The sequence below is a fragment of the Lactuca serriola genome, chromosome 7 (genome assembly GCF_051521515.1).
Source record: "Lactuca serriola cultivar US96UC23 chromosome 7, Lser_US96UC23_V15, whole genome shotgun sequence".
NCBI lineage: Eukaryota > Viridiplantae > Streptophyta > Magnoliopsida > Asterales > Asteraceae > Lactuca > Lactuca serriola.
The window spans coordinates 37,596,910-37,619,893 of NC_136414.1; the positions used below are offsets into that span (position 1 = coordinate 37,596,910).

Consider the following 22,984-nt stretch of genomic DNA (forward strand, 5'->3'; position numbering starts at 1 on the left):
GCCTCATCACAAATAGGGACGAAATGGACATCAAATCTAACCAACAAAGGGGTCAAGAAACCCTAACCCCCATGTTTATCATGACAACAGAAAAGGAAGCCAAAATATACCTCCAAGATGATGCTCTGAGCTCCAAAATCGAAGGGTGTCCACCTCCCTTGCCTCCTCTTAGTTAGAATCTCCTTTGCCTTGCCAAACAAAGCTTCAAAGGTCAACAATGGCCTCTTCTCTCTCCCAAAACGCTCAAAATCTCTTTAGGGTTTCTCTCTGGGGTTGGTGGCCGCAAATGATGGCCATAAGCCCCTTTAAATAGGTCTCAAACCCTAGAAATTAGGGTTTCATTAAACAGCGTGGACTCGCCGAGTCTAGACGCGAACCCGCGCACAAAACCGCGATCCTACTCGGCGAGTTTGGACTCCAACTCGCCGAGTCTCCTCACACTCACCCAAAAATAAAAGAATAAAATAATACTTGGGAATCCGGAGTGTTACATTATGGTTGTATTGATGTTTAATAGTAACACCTAATCTTTTAATTGTAAATGTTTTTGTGGGATCGAGTTTTTATTAAATGTTGGTTAATTCTCGAAAATATTTTATAACCATAGCTTTGAAAATAATTGGCGAGTTCCAGCCTAAACCTTATAACATACTAACATTTTTGTGGTTGTTTTTTGGTTGTTTTGAGTGTGTGAAGAATACATGATTTTGAATTCTAGAGAGATAGAAGTAGTATTGTAGAGATACAGAAGAAATATTTTTTGGTGCTGTAAAATTGGATGGTTGAAGGTATTATTTATAATGTAAAAGAAAAATTTTAAAAATGGTCACAAAGGATTTAAGAGTAAAGATCGAAGGTGTGACAAGCGGATTTTGAGCTCGGCCTAGACGCACACCAAGGACGGTGTACGACTGTACGTCGCGGTCTACGTGGCATGCCACAGTTGATACTGTGCACACTCCATCAAGCTTAATTAGAAAAATATAAAATAATTTAAAAATAAATTTTTTAATTATCCAACGGTCATGATTTTACTGTTTCTTGCGTTGTGAGCCATGGAGATCATGCTTAGGCATGCCAACAATAAACAATGCCAAGGATGGCAGTGTGCACACTTTGGCTCCCTCGTCATATCAGCACCACATCATGCACGTTAAGCCTTAGATTTTTACAATCAATCATTTATCATTTGTAACAAACGATCATCAATTAATATGAGGTGCATGATTTCACCATGATGCCTTCCTTAAGGCTTAAACAATTCAAGATTCTTTCCCAAGGGTAGATCTACTCAAAAATCTAAGTTGCTTCACTTATACTTTTTTGTGGAAACCCTCGATTCTTTTGTATATTCTTTATGAATTATCAGTTATTATTCGATAATAGACGGCAATATATCAGTGGACATCTTATAAAATACAAATGATCATAATGAAAGTTAGCTTTACATTACGTGTTGTTATATGACAGACGTCTTGGTCAGTCATCAATTATGGAAGGAGTTTTCGTCACAATTATATGGAAAGATAATTACCGGACCATGCATATAGAGATGTATATAGTTGCTTCCGAATAGAGGTTGGTTTGAATTTAGGTAATTATAAATGAGTTTATTTAGATTATATTTTATATCTAACAGGACTATTAGGTAAAAGAAAAATAACATAGCTTAAAAAAATATTTTCATTATTTATATAACTCGTTCAAGATAAAGTAAAAATACTAAAACAGAATAGTAAAAATCTTAATAAATTTAAAATGTAAAAAAGGAAAAATTTGTCAAGTGGGAGACATTTGACAACTTTTTATTAGTTGTTTTTTCTTGTTTGTTTCCTTCCTTGCCCTAGATTCAAGATTGATTTCTTGATAAAACCGTAGAGATTCTTTGGCACACCATCTTTTCATATAAATACCCTATTCAAATCAATCCGATGTTCATTGCCTTTCAACTATGAACACTTTTCTATTTCTTCCGCTTCTTCTTTGGCTACCTCTCTTAGCCTCAAGTTTTGACACCAAGGTTGTACACACTTAAAAGTGAATATATATATGTATCTATTTTACTTCTTTCTTTCTTCTTTTAATCGAAAGCAATCGTCATGCATTAGAAATACATTCAACGTATACAAGTGTTTTGATACAAACTTGTAAAGGTGTAGAATCTTGACGAACCAAGGTCTTGGTTCTATAAGCAAGATTTAGTCTTTATTATATTATACATATACAAATATAGTTACAATTATAACCAAGGTCTTGGTTGTAATTATATTTATTGAGTTTTGATTGGTTCGGTTATTGTGGGCAGGTGTACATAGTATACTTAAGGCATAACGATGACGATGGAGAGAAAACGTTACATGAGATTGAAGAAAATCATCTTTCTTATTTGTTTAGTGTTAAAAAGTATGAAGATGAAGTCAGATCTTGTCTTCTTTACAGTTATAAGCATAGCATGAATGGATTTGCCGCCTTGCTTACTATTGATGAGGCCTCTCAACTCTCCGGTAAATCATAATCACTTGACTCTTTCTTACTTTATGTAAAATGTGAGGCCTTAAATATGTCACTATTTGTAAGTGACATTTCAAAGCTTCACAAATTAAAAAAAGACACCATATGTCTTTTTTATTTATTTATTTAAGACCATCTTTTTGTTTCTTTCCCTAGATGTTTATCATATGAATTATTAAATTTATCACTGCTCACCACTAAGTCACATTTCAGCTTTTGACTAATAACTTTTAGCTTCAAAGACATAGACTTAGTGTCATCTGTTTTCCATGTAATAGACTTAAATATTGACCAACTTAATCCAGTAAGTTATATATCAATGTTCTCTTTTAACAATGTTCTCTTTTATCCTAATGCATAAAGAAGATTTAATACAAAGTCATTGAATTAAACTTTCCCATTGAATCATAACTAATTATAAATTTGCCCCCATTAGTTTTTCTTTATTATTTTTTCATTTATGTCATCATTTTCTCGAACAATTTTAAAACACCATTAATCTAGACAGCTACTTATTTTTATCGCTTACTAAGTATGTATGAATATAAATAGATATGAAGGAGGTTGTGAAGGTGATCCCAAGCCATGAAATGGAATATTCATTGCATACCACAAGATCATGGGAATTTTCAGGCTTAGATGAAGATTTGAAGCCAAATCAATTGGATAAAAATGACTTGTTATCCAAATCTCAATATGGCAAAGATGTCATTGTTGGAATGATGGATAGTGGTATTCTTTTCTCCTTCTCAAAACTATCTTATAAAGATTAGAAATTCTATAAACAATTGGTACACAGTCCTATTCATATCTACAAATGTAATCTTTTATAAATAATGCAAGTTCTTGATCGATATGAAAGCACATAGACTCCAATCATTTGGTCCGTGTATTTTTCGGTTACATTAAAAAAGATTCAATGATTATATTAACCTTCTTGATATCTCAAAAACCAAACAACTTTTTAACCTAGCAGTATCATATGTTGCGCAAGTCACGTTTAAACATAAGTAGAATTAGCAGTATATTAGGTTTGTCGTTTCAAAAAAAATCAATATCCCAAATTACAAGTCATAAAACATTATATATATATATATATATATATATATATATATATATATATATATATATAAGTTTTTAAGAAAGAAAATTGAATGTATCAAGATATGTGTAACATGTGAAGAATTTGTGTATTGGTGAAGGGGTGTGGCCAGAGTCAGAAAGCTTCAATGATAGAGGAATGGGACCCATTCCAGTTTCTTGGAAAGGTATCTGCCAAACTGGGCCCAGTTTCAAAACAACAAATTGTAACAGGTCAGTCAGCATTTTTCATTTTATTTATTATTTATTATTCCTAATTTACAATTGTTGTAGAATAAAAACAAAGAAATGGATATATTTATGTTATCAATAACTCAATAAGTCTCGAACCTATAAGTATTTGATATGAAAGAAGATAATACTAGTGTGACACAACAATGTGTGTTTCACTATGCAAAGAAATAATAACTAACTTTTACTTTTATATATTAAAATACTTTACTTTTTTTTTTCTTTTAAATTTATCATTGTATTTCCTATTTTTCTTATAAAAGTCTATTGTATCATAGCATTATATTTTTAATTTTTTTATTATAATATTATCTTATAAAAATCTATCTAGTTACAGAAAATTACATTATATTTAGATGACATTATTAACTTAGGTATAATTTTTTTGAATTACAATGTTGTAACAGAACAAATGAAACTTGAAAATTATTAATTTTTGCATTAACATGTTTTGTCCATCATACCAACATACTTACTTTTTTTACACATAATTATAGTTAGTTATGATCTTATTTGCTACTTTGCCTTTACTTTTTAGATAATGGTTGCTTCATCTTTACTCATCTCTTCATTAAATTTATTTATCCATTAATATTTGTTTATTGTTGAGATTTAATTATCTTGTCATTTAATACTTTCAAGTGTTCTTAACATTTTAAGGTCGGTAACTTTCTATAATTTTAGTTTTTTTTTAAATATATGCTAGTTTTGATTTCTTTGTCTTTTTTTTTTCTCGCCCCCTTTCATTCAAGTGTTCATGTCTTGACCTTACTTTTTATATGATCAAGACCAACTTTAGGACTTTCAGTAGAAACTATTGTTATATGTTTGAAACAATTTACCGATAGATTAAAAGAGAATTCAAAATTAGGGACGATATTATTAAATAATAATCTACACCTTAATTGTTACTATATAAGCCCTTTTGTTAAAAAAATTGGCTATCTCTACCAATATAACAACTTAATTATATTTCTTTAACCGTAATAACAACATATTTTTACATTCTTGAACGATAATAACAATATGTAAACGGAAAATTGTGATGTAACTACAATAAAATATGTTGTTATCTCTTGTAATTTGTTTGATTTTATTTGGAAAATAAATAATTGGTATGAACCAATGATGGTGCTTGAATGCAATACTTGGTTGGAATTGAATTGGATTTAGAAACTGGTTGGTGTGATTAGAAAGCCAAGATTGTCTATTTCATAAAGAACAAAAGCATACCCAATAAGTAAAAACATTGGTGGTTGATTTGCACTTGCAGTCTATTTTGGCTGTTTCTTTGTGTCAAAATTGTGAAATGTGAGCCACTAATCCCCATGCTTCTTTCTTTTTTCTACATGGGCCACAATGTTTGGCCTTTCTTAAAAGTCGCAACAAAACATTTTTTTACTAGAATTTTCATTTGAAATTTTACCTAATAAATAATACTACTATATTTGTCACAAAATAATTGTACTAATGTTTTTTCTGGGGTTGTCGTAAAATACATGCAACTGATTTCTATTGGTCCGATCCAAGTTTGCTTCTTTTGCAAATTATTAATCATTACAAGATATTGCTATCGTTGAGTTCTTTTTTTTTCCACAAGTTTCCCTTATTCTCTTTTTATCAGATGGTAAATTCGATATTATGGATATAATATTTTGAAAAAAATCTACTTAGTTTTGGTAATAAAAATTGTTTTCTATCCAGATGACATTGCTATAATTTGATATGTTCTTGAAATATAATGTTACAACGTTGTAATAAGAAATAATACGAATCTTACGATTACTATATATTATGACAGAAAACTCATAGGAGCAAGATATTATCTTAAGGGTTATGAAGCACGATACGGACCTCTAAACACCACAAAAGACAGTCGGTCCCCCCGTGACATGGACGGGCACGGGACCCACACAGCCTCCACCGTCGGAGGCCGTGGTGTCCCCCACATCTCAGCCCTCGGTGGGTTTTCCGCCGGGACGGCTTTTGGGGGTGCACCGCAGGCCCGCCTGGCAATCTACAAAGTGTGTTGGGCGGTTCCAAACAAGGGAAAAGAAGATGGAAACACATGTCTTTTTGAAGACATGTTAGCTGCTTTTGATGATGCTATTAAAGATGGTGTTCATATTTTGAGCATTTCGATTGGTTCATCAACCCCGATTAATTATACAAATGACGGTCTTGCCCTTGGAGCACTTCAAGCGGTGAAAAATAATATTTTGGTGGTGTGTAGTGGCGGTAATGAAGGGCCGACGGTGTCCACGGTGGTTAATACTGCCCCGTGGTTACTTACGGTTGCTGCAAGTTCTATTGATCGTGCTTTTGTTGCCCCGGTTCAGTTAGGAAACGGCATAAAAATTAAGGTCACTACTACCCACACAACTATATATTTACACTTATTAAGTTGTGTTTGTTACATTAGATGGACTCTGACTAAATAAATTTTCTAGGGTTGTTTCCAATAACGAAGATGACGAGGGTATTTACATATTTTATACAAAAAAAATTAAATTAAATTAAATTAAATTGACAATCTTTGTCTCATTTTCATTTGTCTTTCACATTTTTCTTTTAAGTGGAACAAAAATTAAATTAATAAAGTGCAACTTGTTCTCTCATGTTCAATAAACGGGCCTAAATGGACTTGAAAAATGAGATTTTAAATTGCCTAAAAAATAGGTCAAAACTTGAAAATAAAAAAGTTAAAAGCTTTCTTTCTAACAGGGACAATCAGCAACTCCATACAAGCTGCCACAAAGGAAAATGTATAAACTTGTTTATGCAGCAGAGGTTGTGAATGAAGATGTACCAAAAACATACATATCAGGGTAATTATTTTTAATTTATTTTGCATAATAAAAAAAAAAGGACATTTGAAAATTTTGCCTAATTACAACAATGAAAACATGATTGCTATAACAAATAAATAAAAGAATGTTGTTATTTTATTTCTTTAACCCAAAAATTAATAATCACAATATGTTCGAATCTTGAAATTTATGCAGTCAATGTTTACCTGGTTCTTTATCCCCTCAAAAAGCCAAGGGCAAAATTGTCTTTTGCATGCGAGGGAACGGGACAAGAGTTGGAAAAGGGATGGAGGTAAAGAGGGCAGGCGGCATTGGCTACATTTTAGGAAACAGCCCCGCCAACGGAGCTGAGTTAACCGTCGACGCTCATGTTCTTCCGGCAACTGCAGTTTCATCAGATGATGCAATACAAATTCTTAAGTACATAAACTCCACAAAAACTAGAACAGCATATATTTATCCAGGAAGAACTGTATTACAAACTAAACCAGCTCCATCAATGGCTGCCTTCTCAAGTAGAGGCCCAAGTGCCATTTCGCCGGAGATCATCAAGGTAAATTGATGAATGCTTGTTCATTTTGATGGGTTTTTTATAGCAATTTAATATGTAAACTTTGGGTTTTTGGCAGCCGGATATTGCTGCACCAGGGTTGAATATACTGGCAGCGTGGACAGAAGGTAATTCTCCGACGAAGATCGAAGGTGATCACCGGAGGGTAAAATACAACATACTTTCAGGAACTTCAATGGCTTGCCCTCACGTCGCCGCCGCAGCTGCTCTACTCAAAGCGATTCACCCCGATTGGAGCAGCGCCGCCGTGAAATCAGCGCTTATAACCTCCGGTATAATCGTAAAACCCTAGCCGAATTCATAAATTGGAACCTAATGTTTTCATTGTTTGATTCGCAGCTGGATTACTGAACAATGAAGGGAAGCAAATAACTGATGCATCAGGCAAACAAGCAGATCCATTCCAATTCGGATCGGGTTATTTCCGGCCGGAGAAGGCAGCTGATCCTGGACTCATCTACGATGCTTCGTACACCGATTATCTCTCGTTTCTTTGCAGCCATGGTGATTTAAGATCCAACCCAACTTTCATATGCCCTAAATCTACACCTTCAACTCAAAATCTAAACTACCCATCTTTCAGTTTCCCGAAATTAATCGGGAAAGTGAGTGTAAAGAGAACGGTGACGAATGTTGGGGGAAAAGGGAGTGTTTACTTTGCTAGTGTAGAACCGCCGTTGGGAGTCTCTATTAAGGTGTCGCCGCCGATTTTGAAGTTTAAAAGTATAGGCGAGAAGAAGAGTTTTGAATTAAGGGTGGAGAGACAGGTGAATGGGAAGGTGGAGAAAGACATGTACTCATTTGGGTGGCTCACATGGAGTGATGGTGTTCATATTGTTCGAAGTCCTATTGCAGTATCTTTGATGTAGTGATCGGGTTTAATGATTTAATCATATAAAGATAACATGGATTGATTAGAAAGTTCTTGAAAACAAGAACACAAAGATGAATAATTAGAGGAGTAACCGTATAACAATAACATACCTAGAAATACAATATCAAGAATTTGCATGTTGTGTTTTCTAGCAAAGATTTCATCTTTTTCATAAAAATGTTAGATTGCATCAATTTCATTGTCAATTAATTGCAAATGCAACACAATATGATTTGTTTTGTATTGTGTGACAAAAGAGGTTTCATGTAACATGAATGGCTATTGAATATGAAAGTGTTGTATGACTTGTATAATCGTATAAGTATAATATGAAAATGTTCTATGACTTGTATAATCGTATAAGTATAATATGAAAATGTTGTATGACTTGTATAATCGTATAAGTACAATTGAAAGTGTTATAGTCTTTGGCCCATGCTTATGTTGGGTAGTTTAAAAAGGTGTTTGTATTGGTTTTTAAACTTACTTTTGACTTTATCTTTTAGAAAAAGTCAAAAAAAATGTTTGGGTAAAATAAAATGACTTTTTAATCAACTTTTGCTATAGAGTAAATTCAAGCTTTTTGAAAAGTCACGGAATCGTGATTTTTCCTAACTTTTCACCAGCTAAAACATTAAATTACATTTATAATCTCATCTAAAAGTTAAATCATGTCCTTTTTAGTCATTTTACATGTAAAAGTTAAACCAAACACTTTAATTTTTGATTTTTTCCCTTCAAAAGCTAATCTAAACACATTTTAAAAAACAACTTTTACAAAAAGTTCTTTTACAAAAAGGACTTTTGTCCCACAAAAGCTAAGCCAAACACCCTCTAAGTACAATTAGAAGGTTATAAAAAGTAGTACTAACATCCTTTAACCTCCTTGATCAACATACATCACATATTTGAAGGTAATTGTTTCCTATTCTATCTTGATTGCTCTTGAAAATGGAAACTAGGGTTTAGGATATTGATGTCCAGAAAATTGATAACACTTGTTGAGTATTTAATTAATGCATATTAGAGTAAATCTTGATGGAAATCTAAGAATATAACACCCTAAATGTATATTATTGCTGAGTGAGGAAAGAAATACATGCATGTGTTGTAAAAGTAGGTAAATAAGCTTGTGAACATGAGCAAGGGGCAACATATAGTTGGTGTCAAGAGAGTTTTTATTAATAAAATGATGTGTAAAGGACGTATAAGTGTGCATGTAAGCCTTAAAAGGGGTTGAAAAGTTGGTGGAAAGTATTAGGGTTAATTAATGGGTTAAACGGGTGAAAAAGAAATGGAAAAATGTTGAATTTTTTATGTTAAGCATGGCTTTTTGTGTTGACAACTTTGAAGATACAAGAAAGTGCAATCAACATGAAGCTTATTCCATACTCATAGCTCAAGGTGAGTAATTTGTTTTGTTACCCTTATTGTGTATGAACTATGAGATGATTGAAAGGGTAACAATAGGATTAAACATGAAACTTTAGTGATTGGAACACAAGTGGTGTCCTATAAATAAATTATGCTTTAAAACTATGGAGTACTATGTTGTGTTATATTTCTTGTATTTTAGTATACAACCTTATAGAGTGGTGTTCCAAGACACAAAGACACAACAAGTTTCCAACTTCAAGAGAGACATAAAAGGTGCCTAGATTCAAAAGAAACATAAGAGGTGTCTTAAAGTGATAGAGACATCTCAAATCCCCTTTCACAACATAAGAGGGCATCTAAAAATGTATAAGGCATCTTTAATTATTTTAACGATGCATGAGGTTTCTAAAGATGTGTGAGGCGTCTTTAACTATTTTAATGACACACGAGGTGTCTAAAGACGTATGAGGTGCCTTCAACTATTTTTAGGACACAAGTCTAAGATACAAATGGTATCTTTAATCTTTTTAAAGGCACAATTGATGTCTCAGTCACTAGTGGAACAGAGTCGTGAGTTTAAAAATTAAGATAAGCGGCCTTATGTTGATTTAAGTGGACCGGAGGGATATACTATTTATACATTTTATGTGTTAAAATGACTTGGTGAGTTGTTACTTCATTTTGTTGGGCACGATGGCTTTGGCCATTTGCATAATGACGTTATTATCCTCATGGTTTTTATACGATTATATGGTATTTATTACTCACAAAGTTCATTGTAACTTACTGTGTTGTGACAGTTCAGTATTAGATAAATCCAATAAGAATAAGAAGAAGGTCAAACATTAACACCTTGGATAAAAGCGAAATTTGCATTCTAAAATTATGTAAATCGTGACGCCCTTATTGGATCATTATATAATATTGTTGTATGGGTCCCTTTAATAAAATTTGTAAACGTTGAATGGACATAAAGATACATTACTATCTTTTGATATGTTTATAATAAATATGAAATGTTTTGTATTAATTTCCGGGTGTTACAATTTTGTTCCCAATCAATTCTGGTTAGGTTTAGTTCCGTTCTAACAAGTATTTCGCTCACTCATAGTTTTTAGGGTTCAAAACCGAAAAATCACGGACTGAATCAATAGATATAGAGGAACCAATAAGCAAACCAAATTACATATTTGGTTATGTTATGGTTCCGACAGGTATGATGCTCACCTCTAATCTCTTCTTTATGCAATGATAGTTAAGAAAAAAAACATGGTTTTTGACTTCAGACTCAATCTTATGGGTGTTCTCTTGGAATTTTGATGGATTACTTTGAATATTGAATCGATTTGGTTAATGGAATTCTAATTAATTTCAGTTATTATGGATTTGAATGGTTCAAATAAATTAAAATATGATACAAACCAAAAAGTGAAGAGTATAATACATTCCAACAATATATAACTTTAACATAATGGTTTTTCTAAGAAGGTAACACTAAACAATTGTGAAGAAGTGTGATTTCAAAAGTGGTGTAGACATTTTGGATTGTTGTTTCAAGCAATGTTTTAAAACTTGGGTCGACCCAGCCGGTTCAACCAGTTGGACCGTGACCCGGGGTAGAGGCGGGTCAATTGAGAACGGTTTTTTGTAAAAATATGGACCGGATCGAACCGGTTGCGTTTCCCCTGAACTGCGGTCGAACCGTTATGTCGAACCGGTTAAAACCGGATTGACCTATTTTAATAGGGCTTGGATACAAATAGCGAATGTCAAAACTATGTTTTGTTTTGTTTTTGTACTCTATGTGGTTGTTTATTGTGTTTAGTTTGATCTATACCATGTTTTGATATGTTTTTCAATGTTTAAACTTTGTGGACATCAAATTATTGGTTTTATATGTCTATGCATTATGCTCGAAAGTAAAAATATATGAAAATAGAAAAAGACCATAAACCGGGTTGACCCAATGCTTCAATCTGTTGAAGCGGTTGACCCATGAACCGGTCATCACAACGGGTCAACTAAAAACTCGGATTTTAAAACATTGGTTCCAAGGAATACTCACGTCCGTGTCAAATGAATAATTAACACTAAATGCTCATAAATGTCATGCCCGAAAAAGTCCAACTTAAATATCAAACTCGTACACATGACTTTTGCTCATCCAGTCATCCTATGAGGTCATACATTATTTGACAAAAAAATAAAATAATAATAAAATAGTGTCTTAAATAAAGTAATGCTATTAACTAGGTCTAGGTGTGCTTCATTCCTCGTAGATCGGAGGGTGTGGGAGGGACTCTTCCCTCACTTTTGGTGGGCCATACCCCTCTTTCCCTCACTTTCCTTTTCCTCACCAAAAAACCAAGGAATGGGTGGGAAGCCCTTCCCTCACTTTTTTTTTAAATATATTTCATACATATATTATATACTTATTTTGTAAGAAATTAAAAACCATGAATTTTGATATATTTTTTATATTTTTATAATAAGTATATAATTTTATAAATATTAAAAAAGATAAAAAAAAAATAATAAAAAATAATTGACCAATGAGAAGAGGAGAGAAAGTGCGGCACTCTCTCCCCCACCTTTTTTCCCGCATTCCATTCCCTCACCCACGGAGTGGTGTTCAAGAGGGGAGGGAAGCTTCCCTCACCCTTCCCTCACCTCACTCCGTCCAGTATTATTAGACTTTATTAGAATGGCCAAAAATCTTAAATCTCTATTTCTAAGACTCCAATCTAATAAAAGTTTGATCAACTAATTATGTAACCTAACTAATAAAGCCCGATGAAATTAATTTGAATTAAATACTAAAGCCCGTTATAGCTAACCCAAAATTCCAAACACATAGGCCTGTTACTACATTCTACTCATCCCCTAGAGTTTAGAGGTGCACAAGCCAAACCGGTTTTTTAATAACCTTCCAAAAATTAAAAAAAGTGGAACCGGTTATCTGAGAATCAGTTTAGAATAAACCGAACTGGTGTTTAAAAACCATTTCTTTTAAATCGAAAAACGGATTTTCTTACCGGGTTTATTAAAAAAAAAAAAAATCCGGGTTTTAAACCAGAAAAATGATTTTTTTAACAAAATTTCACATCTAGATTAACAAAAATCTGAACCGGTTAGAACCGAAACCGATTTTCTATAACCGTTTTTTTTAACCGGAACCGACATGAATTATTAGCCTATTGGCATAGTGTGTTTTTCCAAAAACTTATGCTACATAACACATCGATCCTTTGATAATTATCCCAATTTATTTGTTTCTTATACTCAATGTCTATTAAAAGTTTACCCCGTCTTACCAACAAAAACAATCTACTTAGGGAAAGCTTTCTTTATTTGCATCACCAATTGGATAAACTGTGTGGAAATTAAGCACACATATATATAATTTTAATCATTATGCCGTTTGAGGAATATGTTATTGTTTCTTTCTCTTTTGAATAAACAGACTCTATTGACTTTTATAGTAAACTACAAAAATAGTTCCAAGAGTCGTCACAAACCTTCAATCCGCCATTCCGGTCTAAATCATTCTTTTATGGACGGTGATCTAAGCGAAAATATTGGATTTTCATTCCAATTTAATCAAATAAATCTATATTTACTTTCAATTTTATATAAAGATTATAGTTTTCATTTTATTTACTATAGTATAAAAAACAACATACTTTAGTCGATTTTGTTTATTATCACATTTTATTTTTCTTTCGGTTTATTATAATAGATCGCAGAACACTAGCAATATTTTGAATATATTAGAGTTTAAATCACAGATTTCCTATGAAATTTTACTTCTCTATCGCTACACTCTCGTCGTAGATAAATAATTATAAGAGTGAAATAGATTAATATAATGGTGTTATCACTCTTTGACCTACTGGTTTATAAATGTAATTTACACTAATGTTGATTTTATAAAAAGAAATATGTTTATGAGTTTTTAATTAACGTTACTTTAGCGATCATATTTTATTTATTGACTAAAAATGGAAGTCATTATTTAATTCGCTTGCTTTCTAAAAATGGTCAGACAAACTTATCCAGTTGTTAGGGCAACGTGTCCTCAAAGGAGACGGTAGTTTTTGGAGACTTCATTTTGCCTCGTGTCACTTAAGATGAGAATCCCTTCCAATATACTTGTTACACTTGTAAATTTATTACTTGCAAGGATTTATTTATCTTTAAAAAAACGACATATCAAACAAAAGTCGAAAATAGATAAAGATAATCAAACAATCTTTGAAAGAAAAATCATACAATCTTTAAATAACGTCCTTTAAAAACATTGTTTAATTGTTATTAATCCTTATAAGAACTAGGCTTTAAAGCAAACTAACCTATTACTAAAATTCTTGGTTTTCGATGAAAAGAAAATAAAGAGAAAATAGGATCGAAATCATTTGATTGATCGATCTAAAATGATTACAGAAGGGATTATATATGAGAAAAATAAGCAACTAAAAATGATTACAGAAGGGATTATATATGAGAAAAATAAGCAACTAACTAACTGAAATTACATAATTCATTAACTACTTAATAACAACCTTAACCAACTCTACTTATGTGGCATCTATGACGCGGCATGCATAATTAATAACAACCCACTTTGAGTTGGAGAGTGAGAAACTCTCACTTTGTAAAGTAAACGATAATGGTTCTTGCTAGGCAAATTTTTGTACACATATCAGCTAATTGTGAGTTTATTGGAACATGTTGGAGAGACATTAGCCCTGCTTGTAATTTTTCTTTGACATAGTCGCAATCAATTTCCACATAGTATTCCTCTCATTAAAGACTGGATTTCTTGCAATATAAATGGTTGTTTGGTTGTCACAACAAACAGGAATAGGAGTGACATCTGGAAAAGACAACTCGTGTATTAATTTGGATATCCAACCCAACTCACCAGTAACTCTTCATATACTCATGTATTCTACTTCTACTGAGGATAAAGAAACAATCACATGTTTCTTAGATTTCCACGAAATTGGGCTTCCTCCAAGCATTATAAATAACCCACTTATACTTCTCCCGGAATGAGGGTATGCAACCCAATCATAATCACAGTATGCTTGAAGGGTAAATAGGCATTTTTATTGAAACATAATCCTTGATCAGGATTATTGTTTATGTATCTTAAGGTATGGAGTGCAACCTCCACACGTGGGACACATGAATCAGACATGAATTGACTTAAATGTTGCACGGTGAAAGCAAGATCAGGCATTGAGTTAGTCAAGAAATTCAATTTCCCTACAAGCCTTCTATGATGGGTTTCGAGCCAATAAAAGATCAACCATTTTGATCTAAGACTTAAAACACAAGATCTAACTTAACTATCCATGCAACTTTTAGAACACAATAGAATAGACTCGTACCTTTGTTTTCTTCATAGCTTTCTTCTTTTGACGAACCAGTTGAATGCACTAGAGAACCCAACATAGAGTTCCTCTTCTGAAATCGCACCCAAGAAACAAGATACAAGGAGATCTAAGCAACCCTCAAACATAAGCAAAATCTCAATTCTATAGTCGGCCATGACGTGGTAAAAAACCTGTCAAGACGTGGGAACTATACTTCAGAAATTTTTTGGCTTTTGAGGATTTCGAACTTTCGAGACTAAGAGGTATTTTTCTCATGCTTCAAAATCGGATTTGGAGCCCTCTATTTATAGGGAGGTGATTTGTAATCCTATAGATAATTACCAAACTTAATTATAATTATCTATGGAATTCAAATCATTCTAGAATATTCAATATTCCTTTATTTACTATTAGATAATTAAACTATTAATGAATTAAAAAATAAGTCCCTTAAATATATTTTCAGATATGTTTTATTTTGTTCTTGCGTGTAACCCAAAAGAAAATTGTTATTTAGAGTAATATTATTAGGCTTGTTATGACTATGGACACTAATCTCCATCGGCTCCCACTTGCACTTAGGCATCAACAATTGACCGGTCAAATACTTACTAGAGACAACAATAAAGTGGCAATCCAATGCAACTACTGTACTTATATCAACTTTGCTATAAATAACCCTATGACTGATAACTTCAAATTCCTTTGATTTTTATGATATCTTATTATGAACTAGAGACATGGATCTAGAGTCAATATCATGGTTCATGATTATGTTTCCTGATACCGACTTGTGGTGACATTCAGACTGACTGTCAAATCTAACCAACTCAGTCTTAGCTTGGCCAGGCATTTCTTTTTCAACATCAAATCAACAAGGGGTCCAGAGATATCTACTTCTCCATTTTTGAAAAAAAGGATCAAATAAACTTTGACCATATAGGCTAGTGTTATTCGTAGGGTGTAACCGCGCACGGTTATTCGTAGACTGTCAAAAAAATATTTTGGAAATAATGGCTCTATGCAGTGTGTAGCTAACCAAGTTACGCATGACATAACTCATTACTTGGATATATGGACTTAATGTCCTATGCGGGGCGTAACCGCGCACGGTGCAAACCCTAATTTCAAGGTCTTTGACCCTAGTTAAGGACCTTAATCTCATTTAGGCCATTTTTACCACCGGCTTCCACCCTCTTGAGCTTATAGAACAAAACCATAATCCCTTAGAGCAATTTTTAAGCCTTTTTTTTGTGTGTTTTGGTCATCTTGAAGAAGGAGTATTTCAAGATTGAATATTTGTTGAAGCCCAAGCTTGTGGATCCAGAACCTACATTGCATTTCTTAACTTAAGGAGGTATAAAGCTCGAATATTTCTCATCCATGTGTCAGATCTCATTAGATCCTTGTTTTACATAATCTTTTGTCTCATGATCTTGAGTCTTGTGAGTAAAAGCTACTCCAGACCTTATGGTTGCTAGTTTCTATTGTTTTTAAGGTTGTTTAGACATAAAAATGGAATCTTGGTTGCTACCTTTCATCCATACAAGAGATTTTGGATATTAGAAGAGGTTAGGAAGCTAGGGTTTGACTTTGAGCTCTATGTATCCATGCAAAGACATAAAGTCATCAACTTTATCGTTCAAGATGTTTATTAGGACCAGATCTGAGCATTTGATGACATGTCCTTATAGATTAAGAGCTTAAAATGGTAAGGACTTAACTGCTCAGTACGCGGGGCGTAATCTGAGCTACGCCTAGTGTAGCTCAATATTGGCCCGCTTTCGAGATTAGACTCGAAGCCCTGCGTAGAGTGTTATGTACGCAACGTGTGAGTCAACAAGGGGTTGACCGTTGACTTTTTTACTAGTTTGACTTTTTGTCAACTAACTGGGGTTGAGGAGTTAGAAGGATAAAATGGTCATTTGACCGAATGATAGTTTATTTTGGTATCTAGACTTGTTGAGTTGTAAAATTATCTTGATTGCTAATTAGGGTATGGTTTTGGTTATGTTTAGTAAGAGAGGCTTCTGCACCAGCAACTCGAGTATGAGATCTATTCATTGACCGATTGAGGTGAGTCTCTTCACTGTACTCGTGGGTCGAAGGCACCAATTTCGTCCCACTAGATTATGTTTGTAGATTGATAGTGGTCTTTGTGAAACTTGCTAATATGCATGTATGTGCTTGTTGTCTTTGTTATTCTTGCATGTGTATGTAAGCTATATATATATATATATATATATATATATATCATTCTGTCCGGGACTCACTATGCTATGGATGGGCCCATATGTAATTTGGGTGGAGCCCGTTATGTTGTGGGCGGGCCCCGTATGCAATTTGGGTGGAGCTTGTTACGCTGTGGGCGGGCCTCGTATGCAATTTGGGTGGGGCCCGTTATGTTGTGGGCAGGGCTTGTTTATATATATGTAGTATTTTGGGGAACTCACTAAATTTTGTGCTTACAGTTTATGATTTAATGTTTTTTCAGGTACCTCTGGTTCAAAAGGGAAGGGCTCACATTATCACACAACATCCATGAGTGTTTCGCATTCTATGATTTTGTTTTGTACTATGATAACTTTTGATACATTTTTCCTTACCCTTTGATTGGGTATTTGGAATGAACGAATGAGTACTAGTTTGGATGACTTAAAAAAAAATTTACTTAGTATTTTTGGGATGTTACATAATTGGTTTCTTCCCTTTTGGAAGATCAGTAACAACCCAAGTGTTATTAGGTTCTAAAGTATCAAATTCTTTCTTCATGGCTTCTCTTCATTCTGGAATTTTGAATTCTTTCTTCATAGCCTGAAGGTTCAAAGAGAACACTAACACTTTTGATTAGGTATTTACTTTTATCATCCAACGAAATGAAACACATATGATTGGAAGATGATATGTCTATAACAATATGGGTACAAACATTTGTAACATTTCCACAAATATAATCTTGGAATTTTACAGGTGGATGGTGATTTCTTTCTGGTCTTCTAACAAATGAAGGATCAATATGAAGATCAGCATGTGGAGGATGAAAATTAGTAGGTATAGAAGGAATTTGATCATGATTATCATTATCATGTTGGGATTTTGAAAAGTAGAATATAAATTGTAAGGTGTAGGATCATAATCAAAGAAATAAAAATGTTCCTTTTGATGGAAAAAATGGAAAGATGTTGAGAATTCATATCATTTGACTGATACAGAAATATATTTTAACGAAATTTGACATCTCTTGAAATAACTATTTTATGAGAATTGATGTCATATAATTTTTAACCTTTCTTTCCAAAAGTTTAACCAACTTGTACATAAGGGAAAACTCTAGGTTTAAATTTTTCCCTATTCTCTTTTAGAGTATTAGCAAAACATAAGCACCTAAAAGCTTTAAGATGAGAATAAGTAGGATCCAAGCCATATAACACAGAAAAAGGAGTTTTTCCTTTGAGAAGTTTTGATGGAAATATATTTGTGAGATAAGTGGCTATAAGAACACAACCACCCGAAAATTTAAATGGAATATTGGATTGACACATCAGTGCTCTTGCTATCTCCAATAAGTGTTTATGCTTCCTTTCCACCACTCCATTTTGTTGAGGAGTACTTCTACATGTTGTTTGGTGAATAATTCCTTTCTCTTGTAAGAATAGTGATGCTTATTTATTGGTATCAAGTTCAAAAGCATTATTAAATCTGTTCATCTTCACATTTTTGTTAAATTGAGTTCAACCATGGCTATGAATCCTTTAATGACTTGAAAGGCTTTGCTTTTGGTACTCAAAAGATGAGTCCAAGTAGATATTGAATAATCATCAACCAAGGTTAGGAAATAATATTGCCCATCATTGTCTTTGTATTATATGGTCCCCATGTGTCAATATGAATCAAATAAAATGAAGAATAAGTATGAATTAAACTTTGTTTGAATGGAAGTTTGTGTTGTCTAGATTTTATACAAACATCACAAAGAAACTCATCATTACAAAGACTATTATTGATGAATTCAAATGTTTTGAGCTTATAAAAAGGTAGATACCCAAGGAGTTTATGCTAGAGGTACAATGTTACAAAGAGAATCAACAAAGAAATAGATGGATTTGATGAGTTTCAAGAGGTAACAGACATAGAAATACCTTTTGATCCGTGGGATTTGAAATGAAAAAGATATAAACCAGCTAGAACATTTAGAATACACGATGTGACCATATCATTGCATCTCATATCAAGATTCGGATCATCGTCATTTCGTTTCAGAACTTTTCCATTTATAAAATCTAATTTGTTCCTCATGGATAGAGCAATTGGCGTAGCCTTAATCCATGAATTATAGTTCGATCCATCAAAACATTTAGAGGCGAGAATAATGCCAAGATGATTTGATGGATGAACATAAAGAGGATTAGACAGAGAAATGGCAGTAAATGAATTTGCTTGATTGTTTGAATTAGACATGGATAATCACGAACAATAATGGTGATTAAAATGAAGAAGAAATAAGGACTCTGAATTGCGAAATTTGAAGAACAAAGAAACTATCTCATCTCTGATACCATCTTGATTTTAGATGAAAAGAAAATAGAGAGAAAAGATTATTCAAATCATTTCATTGATTGATCTAAAATGATTACCAGAAGGGAATTATATACATGAGAAAGGAAAGCAACTAAATAGCTGTGACATCCCCATTTTCACGGTCAGAAAAGACCGATTTTCTTATGCTTTTTTTTTTAAATCAGAGTAATCATTTTAAAGAAAACAGTTGCGGAATTTGTTCCCAAAACAAAATATGATAAGAATCTATCAAAGCATTTCGTTAAAGAAATGTATTTTCATTAAATAAAAAAATCTCGGGATGTCATGTTCCGTTACATACTAAAAGCATAAACAATATAAAATAAACCTTACAACAGTTATTTATAACTACTGATCTATAATCCAAAATCTCTCGTCAAGTCCACCAACTTATACTCTTGTGTCATTACCTGTAATGCAAAGAAAACTGAGTGGGTCAGGCTTGGGAGTCTGGTGGGTTTTCAACCCACAGTAATATAATTATTATGTTCAATCATCAAACAATCAACCCAAATACCCATCCCCATATCTCCTTTATTTCTTAAGGGTTTACCCTAAGAACCAATTATCCTTCATTCATTCATTCCTAAGGGTTTACCTAAGGAATTGGCACGAAGTCTATTGTTGCCAAAGTTTATCTATCAGATATTAAATCCATAGCTATCTAGCGCTAACTCCATAGTCACCAAGATTTACTCAACAGGCACGAAGTCACATCATCACCAAGGTTTATCAAATAGGCACGAAGTCACATCGTCACCAAAGCTTACTCAATAGGCACGAAGTCACATCGTCACCAAGGTTTATCAAATAGGCACGAAGTCACATCGTCACCAAAGCTTACTTAATAGGCACGAAGTCGCATCGTCATAGGCACGAAGTCGCATCGTCACCAGCTATTCCATCTACCCATGTTCTACCCAACATTTTTTTGTAGATATAAATACAAACACAGTTTAAATCATTTAACACCCGTATAAAAATATCAATTCCAAGCCCATCTCAAATAGACAAATAATATATAACACATAGCACGTATTTCATAGCTAATACTTTATATTTATGTGTTAGAAAAAAGTAACTATACACTCACTTGATCAGAAGATGATCGGACAACGCTACGGCTTGTAGAAGTAGTATTCTTCGATGAAACCGGGAGATCTTCACAAAAACCGGGCTTCTCGCGGGCAGAGCTTCGGTCGGGAATCTCACTTCTCGGGATCCTCGGGGCTTCGGAACTTGTTTCGGGGCTCAGGAATGATACCGGGGCTTCGGGATATTTCTTGCACACAAAACGATGCAAAAATGAGAGAGAGAGAGAGAGAAGAGTTTGAACAAAAGAAATCGGCAGCCCTCGACATCTATTCATAGGGTGCTGAAACCTCGATTACGTTGGGTGTAAATCCAGGTACGTTGGGCGTACTCGGTACGTTGGGCGTAGTAAGCCTTACGCTGGGCGTATGCTTCGGATCAGGCCGAAGACGTCATCGCTTACGAACTGAAACGACCCAAAAAAAATTTTGTTTTAATAATACTAAAAATCACATCATATATAGTAAAACCATGTAAAGAGCAACTCAAAAGCCATAGTACTGTGCGAAACAAATCTGTATCAATCATAGTAACATCCAAAATAAACTCCCAAGATAAACTGAAGTTGTGGTGTGTGCGATGCCATCAACCCGAGCTCTTCACTTTGCTTGCGGAAGTACTTGAAACCAAAACTGAAACTGTAAGCACAAAGCTAAGTGAGCTCCCCCAAACTACCACGTACCATACAATAACATATAAACATATATTGGGCCTCGCCCACTGCATCGGACCAAAGTCCGGAACTAACCAGGGCCTTGCCCTCTGCACCGGACCGAAGTCCAGAAACTGCATCGGACCAAAGTCCGGAACTAACTGGGACCTTGTCCCCTACATCGGACCGAAGTCTAAAACTAACTGCATCAGACCGAAATCCGGAACTGACTGGGACCTTGTCTCCTGCATCGGACCGAAGTCCGGAAACTGACTGGGCATAACATAGCATAGCATAAACATATCAACTAGCATAAACACATATATTGCATACTGCATCGGACCGGAGTCCGGAACACATAACACAAAGACATGCTTGAATCACAAAGACACTAAGAACACTAAACTACTACATCGGACCAAAGTCCGGAACTACTGCTAACTAGACGGACTGGCATTGTGGCCGTAGACCCATCCCTACTGGAAGGAAAACTCACCTCGTAACGCTGGCTGCTGAGGTGCTGACTCTAACGCTGGTTGGCTGCTGCTCCGGAACTGTCCGGCTACAATTTCCAAAAATACTAGATCAGTTACTGGTAAATGCTCTCGGGGTCAAATGACTATTTTACCCCTATCCAAAGTCAACTCCCTGGTCAAAGTCACATCCCAGTTGACCGGACTCGCCGAGTCAGGGCGTAGACTCGTCGAGTCCCTTCTATACTAACTCTGAATTTAACTCACCGAGTCCCTTTCCCACTCACTGACTCACCCTGAACTCACAAGTCGAAGGAAAACAGGGACTCGCGACTCGACTCGTCGAGTCCGAAGAACAACTCGCCTAGTCCTGTCATGCAGATTCCATACAATCGAATTCTAAACCAATCCGAAGCATTTAACTTGTAGATCTGAGCCCTGGGAACCATCTGAACACGTAAAGTTGCTAACTTTATGTGTAACTAAGAAGGAATGAAGCTATTTCACTCAAACACTACTCGTCTCGGGAAAACTCATCCGACTCGCCGAGTTGTTCAAACAACTCGTCGAGTCTAAGGCAATCTTCATCGGACTCGCCGAGTTGCTCATCCAACTCGTCGAGTCTACGGCTAATTTCATAGGAGTCGCCGAGTCAACCTTGCGACTCGCCGAGTTCATGCAGTCCTTTTTCCATACAGACTTGATTTGAGCCATGCAGCGGCTCCAAATCACAGATCCAAGCTTCTAAGGCAAGCTTATCACATAAAGTTGCAAACTTTACGTGCATGCATGGCTTTAAGGCTTCAAATGACAAAACTAAGATCTTAATGGGGTTCTAAGCTCAAGAGGGACCTCAATCACGATTTTGACTGAAACTTTACACTTTTAGAATGCAATGAGGATCAAGATCTGAAGTATAACCCGATCATAAGGTTCTATCACAACGGATTTGGGTTTTATGGGCTAAAAAGCAACAATTTGAGGACAAACAATATCTACTAGATCAATAAGCAAGATGGAGACTTTATTACCAGAAAATATGACCACAAAGGAGTGTATTCTGGATCTACTTCCTCTTCCTTGAACTGTCCAACCTTCTCCTTCTTCCACTTGCTCTAAAAGTTCCTTCACAAAGTAACAATCACTCATACACTCTTTAATGGGGCTAGGGTTGGGCAAAGGATGCTCTGAAGGTGATGGAGGCGAGGTTGGGGCGTATAAGTCTGTTTAAATAGGGTGCAAACCCTTAAAATTAGGGCTTCATCCAGACAGGCAAACTCGCTGAGTCCCAGCGTATGGACTCGTCGAGTAGCCGACCCTAAAAGCGCGATTA

General features: G+C 34.5%; 1 protein-coding gene across 1 annotated transcript; it reads left to right on the forward strand.

Annotated features, from left to right (window-relative positions):
• The first annotated feature begins 1,875 nt into the window (after window positions 1-1,875).
• On the forward strand, window positions 1,876-8,444 carry LOC145061005 (subtilase family protein). The gene is made up of 9 exons (XM_079008364.1): window positions 1,876-2,020; window positions 2,306-2,504; window positions 3,064-3,243; window positions 3,714-3,825; window positions 5,645-6,206; window positions 6,568-6,671; window positions 6,849-7,206; window positions 7,283-7,496; window positions 7,564-8,444. The coding sequence occupies exons 1-9, from the start codon at window positions 1,952-1,954 to the stop codon at window positions 8,091-8,093; spliced, it is 2,328 nt and encodes a 775-aa protein (XP_078864490.1). The 5' UTR covers window positions 1,876-1,951; the 3' UTR covers window positions 8,094-8,444.
• Window positions 8,445-22,984: the final 14,540 nt, after the last annotated feature.